Source organism: Coregonus lavaretus (assembly GCF_964263955.1).
Source record: "Coregonus lavaretus genome assembly, chromosome: 23".
Taxonomy (NCBI): Eukaryota; Metazoa; Chordata; class Actinopteri; order Salmoniformes; family Salmonidae; genus Coregonus; species Coregonus lavaretus.
In genome coordinates, this window is record NC_140010.1 from 38,120,779 (window position 1) to 38,129,664 (window position 8,886).

General features: G+C 42.2%; 1 protein-coding gene across 1 annotated transcript; it reads left to right on the forward strand.

Annotated features, from left to right (window-relative positions):
• The first annotated feature begins 1,265 nt into the window (after positions 1-1,265).
• On the forward strand, positions 1,266-8,560 carry LOC311098799 (SERPINE1 mRNA-binding protein 1-like). Its single transcript, XM_084139373.1, has 9 exons — positions 1,266-1,619; positions 3,002-3,188; positions 3,388-3,528; positions 3,644-3,712; positions 3,877-3,954; positions 4,345-4,546; positions 5,059-5,115; positions 5,316-5,516; positions 6,501-8,560. Exons 1-9 carry the CDS (start codon positions 1,364-1,366, stop codon positions 6,558-6,560), a joined length of 1,251 nt encoding a protein of 416 aa, XP_083995499.1. The 5' UTR covers positions 1,266-1,363; the 3' UTR covers positions 6,561-8,560.
• The last annotated feature ends 326 nt before the right edge of the window (positions 8,561-8,886 follow it).

The window sequence follows — 8,886 nt, forward strand, 5'->3', positions numbered from 1 at the left end:
AGTTTACTGGTGTAACAAAGACACCACCCTGTTTTTACCTGATAGCTTTATCATGTTACACACACACAGCCTGCTGTGGTGTGGTGTAGCCTTACAAACCATGATTAGGGTTATTTGGGTGGTGTGGTTTTCCTTAGGCCCACACCAATTATCTCGAGCCAGTTATATGTGTTCATTTTGTTGTGTCACTTCATTCATAAAAGATGATGTGGTGATGGTGTCACTCACACCAACTGTAACAGTATTTTGAACAATTAGGTTAATCAATGAATAATATTCCACTGCTAAAATGGGACTCAGGTGAAATGTGAGACATACTGTACTGTAGGTCTAAAGAGAAATACAGTAGCACATGCAGTTCCAACCCGTGTAGCTCAGTTGGTAGAGCATGGCGTTTGCAACGCCAGGGTTGTGGATTCGTTTCCCACGAGGGACCAGAATGAAAAAAAAAAACAAACATGTATGCACTCACTAACTGTAAGTCGCTCTGAATAAGAGCGTCTGCTAAATGACTAAAATGTAAAATGTAATGACATGGATACTTCCAATAAGTTTATTGGTGTTAGATGCTTATAATGTCACTGATATCGTACATGGCACAAATTTAATTGACACCACTTTAGGGCATTATGAGGAGAGGCATTTGCTTGTCAAATTGCTTTGTCACAGTTGAGTCATGTGAGTGTCTTGCCCATGCATTGTTAAGACTCTGTAGTAGACTTATGTACAAACAAATAATATGATTCCTTCTACAGGGGCTAAACTATTACAAAGATATTGTATTCATAGAATAGAAAATTATAAAAGCAAAATTAACTTGGCATCCAATATGTGACCTTGTCTCCAACAGCTGTGTATGGCTGGATGGTTTAGTTCCCAAACTTCCCATTCTGATAGGTTACAGAGAAGTGACTAGTCAGATCAAATAAAATAAAATGGTATTGGTCACATACACATATTTAGCATTTATTATTATGTTCTAAACAATAAGGCAATAAAGGTTTTTATTGGTCATCAGTATATTTCTTGATACAGACCTACAGTGCATAGTCATTTATTTATTTTTGTCAATGAACGTGGCAAATATATTTCATGGCTAATGAGATTTAGGAATAATCCAACAGTCATCACCTTCTGACACGCGAGAAACTGTGCATGTGTTTACAAACAGCATATTTTGACACCCTGCTTGGCAAGACAACTACATGCCCCATATCATATGGCGCTCTACTGAATGTCCCGGATATTCCTCGCGCCGGAAGAGAAGAGGTATATTTCCCAGCCATCTTGTGGCAGTATTTAGGGAATTGTTCGCACCCAGTCTCTTAGAATCGGAGGTCAATCCCGCTGAAGGGGCGCCATCATGCCCGGACAACTGCAAGAAGGCTTCGGCTGCGTCGTAACGAATCGGTTTGACCAGCTATTGGACGATGAATCAGATCCGTTCGAGGTGTTAAAGGCTGCGGAGAATAAGAAGAAAGAGGCGGCCGCAGCTGGTATCACCAAGTCTGCAGCCCAAGCCGCCAAGCAGCCCAAGAAAGAGTCACAGAAGGACAGGAAGAATCCGCTCCTTGACAAGAAAGATGAAACTCAGGCTCCAGTACCTCCGAAGAAAGAAGGTAAGGTTCACTCTCACAAATTGGTAATGCGTTTTTTTTTTTTTTCAAAACCTGCAAAAACCTAGCCTGCTTGGTAATAACAGCATGATGAGGGTCAACATGGTTCCTGTCCTGTTGTGATGAATTTAGACGGCAACAGAACCCACTGCAAACATACACATATCCAATGCATGATTATTGGACAGGTTCATCATGCATTGGATATGCACTGTATGTCATCTACCTGTGCACTCAGGCTAACCTGTCGCAGAAATTAATTCCACCTGCAGGATGTGGATAGTTTGTAAATGATGCTCCAGTGGTAGTTGCGCAGTATAATGTGTTTGTCATGAAACAGCTCGAGCTTGGTGGGCATATATTAATTAGATAAGTAGTTATCAACTTATTTCTTAACTGAGTAAAAAGGTAGCTGGCTCGTCTAAGGATTCGCAGGGCATGCTTGCTACGCAGTTAACTAACATTATCTATTCTTCAAAACAACACTGATGCGACTAAATTGTAAAAAATCTCGAGCTTAACTTCAAGGCCCGTGCGTTATCCTGCAAGTGCATAATTAGGTACCTAGCCAACTAATGTCCCATGCTGGTTGTTGTTCCAGCATTTTGGTAGAAACTGGACAACACAAATAAAGCAGTGCAAGTTTGCCATCCTATCTATCTATCTAGTTATTGCATAGTTAGCACTGTTGTTTTCATGTAGCCTATTCAAACGGTTTATGCAGTAAAGCGTTATGACTGTCATTGACAGAGCGTGCAGGCGTTTGTCATCTTTGCAGAAGCTTTTCCATATAAATCATTTTAGCTACTTTTGCTAGCTAGCTAGCTTGCTGAATTAGTAGCTACTAGGATTTCGTCGACATGCATGCCCAGTATTTTTGTAAACAAGTGATCTGGCAAGATGTCCTCAACTACACAAGTATAAATACCATGTCTTAATGCGTTGAAAGAAGGCGTGTCTGCCTTGAGTCAAGAGTGCATGCTGTCAAGGTAATAAACATTAACAAGGCATAGCTAACACTCCACACCAATGAGATGGCTAACCAGCTACTTCTGGCATAACACATTTGCTGACAACTGACCCATATTTCATGTTAAATGCTTAGTTGAAGTTCCTCATGCAATTCGTCTTTAGTCTAGACACCGGTGCATTATAACACTCTTGGTGTTTATTATACTTTTTGGTTACAACATGATGATTTGGCTCCAACACCTTTTATCAGGCCAAAACATGTTTTAATCAAAGGGTATTATTGATTGAAAGAGTGGTGTATGTTCATGGGATTTTTTGCTGCACAGCCCTTTACATTTGTCTCTGTAGTCATCTCTGGCCAGTGCTGAGTGAGTGTCCACCTCTAAAGCCTCCATGTGTTGTTGTGGTGGCAGTTATCAGGCGAGTGGGCCGGAGGCCGGACCAGCAGGGCCAGCCTGGCACCCAGGGCGGGCAGGGGGAAGGGCGGCCCACCGGCGACAGGAGGCCGGACAACAGGAGACCCCCACGCGAGCGTCGCTTCGACAAACCCCTCGAGGACAAACCCGATGGCGGAGAGAGAGGAGAGTTCTCTGCAGACAAGTGAGTAGTTGCTGTAGGAAATAACAATAGTCAGCAATTTTAAAAATTTGTTAATGTAAAGCAAAAAAAAAGGAGTCCAAATTTTAATCACACCTATCCTTGCATGTTTTTTTAAAACTTTCAATAAAGTAGGATTCATAGTCCTGAGCTGCTCATATCTGCCCTCCTTGATACGGAGTCTGTGTGTGTCCCTCCTCAGGCCTCTAGGAGACCGGCCCCCCAGAGGGCGTGGTGGCACCCGTGGTGGGCGTGGGGGACGGGGACGGGGCATGGGCCGGGGCGACGGCTTCGACTCCCGCGGCAAACGGGACTTCGACAGACACAGTGGCGGCGACAAACCGTGAGTCATTTCTGCTCCAAGTCCTCAAAATGTTTTTTTGGGGAAGGGATTTGAGCTTCAGATGCTCTGTGACTAGTGATGGTGGCGCATTTTGGTTTCATGTTTGTCTCAACAGTCAGAAATCTGAGGAGAAGCGCGGCGGGAGTGGCACTCACAACCGGGGGAACCCCAAGGACGAAACGAGGTGGGTGTTCAAAAAATCATAACCTATTCCCTTAAATGGAGAGAGAGATCAGACTCATTACATGTATGCAAGGTCATACACAGAGGATGTCCTGGCTTTGTTGATATTGACTGGTTTCTGCTTTTGCCCCTGAGGGGATAAATAAATTGAATTTCTGTTCCCAGTGGTGATGCTGAACAGACTACTGCCCCTGAGGAAACCCCTGAGGGTGAGGAACACCCTCCTGCTGACTCTGAGAATAAGTGAGTACCCTCCTGGACTTGTCCAGTTAACCTCCCCACACACCTCAGTGCAAAACACCCCAGGACTGCTGCTCTGACTGAAACGGGACGACCAACTCCACAACCAACTTTCATTTAATCTTTATTTATACAGGTTAAATCAAATGTTTGCAGTGGAGACCTATTCTTGGAGTTAACATCACTGTACCGGTTCACTATGGTGCTCCATTCATGCTGCTTCATGCTGCTTCATTCAGTCTGATCTCAACGTTCAATTCATCACATGGTCCACAACGCAAGCAGCACTACAGTCAATCTAGAAGAAATCTAAAACAACAAACCCAATTTGGAAGCTAACAGAGAATGGCTGGTAATAGCTTGCAGTAACAGATGCGTCTCTGTCTCTTCCAGGGAGAACGAAGTAGAGGAACCTAAGGAGGAGGGCCCCAAGGAGATGACCCTGGACGAATGGAAGGCCATGCAGGACAAGGAGCGTGCCAAGGTGGAGTTCAACATCCGCAAGCCCAATGAGGGCGCCGACAGCAAGTGGAACAAGGGCTACGTGCTGCACAAGTCCAAGAGCGAAGATGTCAGCGACGAAAAGCCTAAAGATGTAAGTGACACGAACTGAGCCAAATGTTTTAAAATTGTTGCTGCTCTATTGCTGTGCAGTGCGCTGTCATGTATATTTTGATGTTTTGCCATTTTATTATTTTCTTTAACCTGTATTAGAGCAACGTATGTGTTATCTAGATTGAGGATGTGACTGAATCGATTAAATATTTTGTTTTCGTTTAAAATCTATTTGAAGTCAACATTTACAGATATACTCTACACAAGAAATATTGGTGAATGTTCAGGAAGTGTAGGATTTGCTGTACTGTCGCTTTTCAAGTTTGGAAAGAAATTCCAATTAGAAAAGTTTGATTCCTATCCACTGATCAATGCTAAAGAAGTATGCACATCTTTTTAAGGTATTGATTAATTGTTGGTCTGTATTTGCTAACAAACGGGCTGATTATAAACCAGATTGTAATGCATACCTGCTAAAAACCCTCCCCATGAGGCTATGTCATTACAAAAGTGCTTGGTCTTATTGTTGGTCCTTTCTCTTGGATGTTGCAGAGACCAGCTGTGATTGATACTCCAGAGATTGAAGCAGACATGACCCCCCTGTTCAAGGTACCCGTTTCATATATTCAACCATATACAATTCTGATAAAACAAGCCTTTATCTACACATTGGCATAGTAGTTAAATTATGTCAAACTGTAGTTAGCATTTTGGCTATTTGAGTTGTCATGGTTGCATGAGTGGACTCTGTCTAAATGTACAACTCTAGCTCTGACTAAATGTAAACATGGTCAAATCTCCTCCATCAGGGAAACCCTGATGAAATCGGGCCGGACCACCACTTCCGCAAGCCCGCCAACGACATCACGGCCCAGCTGGAAATCAACTTTGGAGACCTGTGCCGCCCTGGGCGTGGGCGCGGGGGAGCCCGTGGAGGAAGGGGAGGCCGCGGTGGAGGAGGAGGCCGATCCGACCGTCCGGCTCGGGCCGGGGGAGTTCGACCCGAAAAGGTAACGCTGTTGTAACTGACCACAAATAGTTGTAAATAATGATCACAGAAGGCTATGGTTACTAGGGCCCTATAAAATCTGTTTTTATTTTTTGCCTGATTCAGTTTTTATTTTTTCCCAAGTTCTGTTTTCCAGGTTTCTGTTTTTCCCAGTTTTTCAGTTTTCCGCTCTCAAAATCACACGTTTTTATTTTAATGTAATGTTTTATTGGATGTTCTGTCCACAACAATGCTTAAACCACATCAAGAGACCACCTTTGAGGTCTGGGAAAAATATAATAAATGTAGGTTTTTGGGTGTAGTTAAACTTAATGCATGTGAGCACCAGCAAGAGACCGTTGTTTGGTTAGTGATCTTTCTGTAGTGCTCCTGTGATTTCAGAGTTTGCAAAACAAATGGCCACTAGATTGACGCAAATAATCATATCATTCTGCCAAGTAGGCATAGGGTACTTTGTAGTTAACATTTAATTGAGACGGTTTTTGGGAAAGCCTTTTCATCTCTTCCAGAAGGTTATCATAAGCATCATCGCTAACGGCTACACAAAGTGTAGACATACGTGCACAACGCACACACAGACAGGAGCATTCCTGTGCTGTTTCAAAGTTGCAGGAAAATACGAATCACTAACGCATTTTGTTCATGTCTTATGATTAACTTGGGCAAATGTAATGCATTTCTGAATAAGTTGAATACATTTAGTTGATTTCCTACTAAATTCATTACATTTCTGAATATCGTTTTCCGTTTTAATGTCTGGATTCCGTCCACGTTCTCCGCAACGCGGCTTTTATAGGGCCCTAGGTTACTGACCACAGAAAGCTGTTTTTCACTGACCACAAAGTCAAATTATGTGCTGAAGTTGACTGTAATTATTGTTTTGAGCTGTCTCCCAACTGTAAAACATTTTCTCCCTACTGAACATGACCCAGTATTCTCTGAGCTCTTATAAATTCATTATTTTTCTCTCTGTCTTGGTCCCCAGCCGGGTGGATTGTCTGTTCCCAACGTTGACGACCCAGAGGCTTTCCCGGCCCTGGCCTAAGACTTCAGCACCGCCACTAGCCCGCCCCGTCAGCGCCTCTGGCCACTCTGAGGCTTGCATGCTTACAACTTCTTCAAGTATATGAGAGAAAAAAAAGAAAACGATTTTAACGACGAAAAGAAGACAGTCATCCATACCATTCACATCTGAGGACTGAAATTTTAACCTGTTTTGAAAGGACTGATAAAAAGACCAAAAAAAAGAGGAAAAATGACTTCTCTTGTTACACTGAAGCAAGTTATTGGTAGAAGTTTTGTATTTAGAGACATGATAGCAGGGATGTTTTCATACATTATTTGTTTTTTTTCAGAGAATATGCATATATACTTCATGGATATTTTTTTGTATTGCTGCTTGAATATATGCATTTCCAAGATAGAGGTTGAAGAGTGTGTGTGCGTGTGTGTCTATTTCCCCCGCGAGGCTCTGGCTGGCTTTCCTCAAGACTTTACCTGAATATTTTGGGGTAATCTTAGACAAGCTTTTATTTTGAAGGGGTGACTTAAGTCATGCATTACTCAGATGTTAAACTTACAATACATTTTAGTACCTTTGTACTAAATCTATGAACTGTGTTTTTAAAAGTCTAGTGACTCCTTACGCTTAATATGTTTCTGCTTGTCATGCAGTGAAAGTTGATGCCTCCGGTTTCCTTTTTGGTTTCCTTTTATTTTCCTATTGATAGCTTGGCTCTTATGTTTCTGGTGGACCAGTGGTTGGTGTGCTTTATCCCTGGTCCAGATGTTACTACCTGTGTCTTTAGGGCAGCCATGGCCCAAATGTGTTTCTAGGCTGGTCCTTGTAGGTCGTACAGGCTATACTATTAGTAACCTTAGGACCACTATGCGAATATATTGTATTTTTGTGTGTGTGTGTGAGTGATTGGGTTGAGTGTGAATGTGAACAATAGTTACTTAAACACTTGAAGGACTCCCCTGCCACGAACTTGACATTCTCCAGGAACTTGACCACAAGTTCAAAGCAGCTCAGTTTGGCCTGAGGTAGTTTTTATTTCTGAGAACATATTTGTTTCTATCTAGGTAAGATAGTGGACTGTGGACATATCTTGCACTTGGAGTATTTGATAAATGTAGTATTCATAGTCCTAGCTTTTAGAGTTTGGAAAGAACATGTTCCTATCTGCACCAGAACTCTGAAGTGAAGCGTGTTAGTTTTTTCCCCTCTTGTGATCGTATTTGCTGTTATTTTTGTGTTATTTTGTTATTACTACAGCAGCACTACTGCATAATTTGTCTGAATGAAGTGGGCCGTTCAATGTGGAGCAATCGAGTGCTACAGAATCTATGACTGCTAATCATGCTTATAGTCATCTGTGTCTTGCATTTCCAGGAAAGGTTTTATTGCCCCGTGTAGCTCAGTTGGTAGAGTATGGCGTTTGCAACGCCAGGGTTGTGGGTTCGATTCCCACGGGGGGCCAGGATGAAAAATGTATGCACTCACCAACTGTAAGTCGCTCTGGATAAGAGCGTCTGCTAAATGACTAAAATGTAAATGTAAAATGTACCGAAGTAGGTATACTTCACACATTGGGTTTGGGGAAGGGGTAAATTAAATATTTTAAGTGACTGAAAGCTTTATATTCCAATGCTCTGGAAAGACTTGCTGGTAATACAGGGACACAGGTGACTGGAGCAAACCTTTTGTAGGACTGTTTGAGCCACTTGACGGTAGACTTTTCTGCAAACATCCCTGTTCTAATAAATTGCTTAGAAGTGTTAAATGTATTCTGCCCCCGGCAGTGAGTTGTGTGAGATCATTACTGTGACTTTAAAAAAGAAAAAAGAACTGACTCTTTTAAAAAAAATTGCTTTTCTATATGCAAGCTGTGTGATTTTTTTTTTTTTGGGGGGGGTGTTATTTCAATGTGATGTCGTCAGATTGATAGGACTGCTGATGTCAGCAGATTACATTGTCAACACTGAGAAGTTGTGTTTTAGGTTATATCCAGATAAGACATTTTAAAGGCCCAGTGCAGTCAATGTGATTTTCCTGTGTTTTTATTACTTCACACTGAGGTTGGAATAATACTGTGAAGTTGTGAAAATGATGATAATGCCCTTTTAGTGTAAGAGCTGTTTCAAAAGACAACTGACATTTCTGCCTGTTTTGGTGGGATGGAGTTTTGGCCTGCCTGGTGACATCACCAGGCGGTAAATTAGTTTAGACCAATAAGAAAGAGTTCCAAACCTCTCTGCCAATAACAGCTAGTTTTCAGTTTTCCCCTCCCAGCTCAGACCACTCCCAGACAGTACTAACAAAATTCTTGCTTGAGAAATTGCTCTTTGCTAAGAAGCTATTTTTGTTT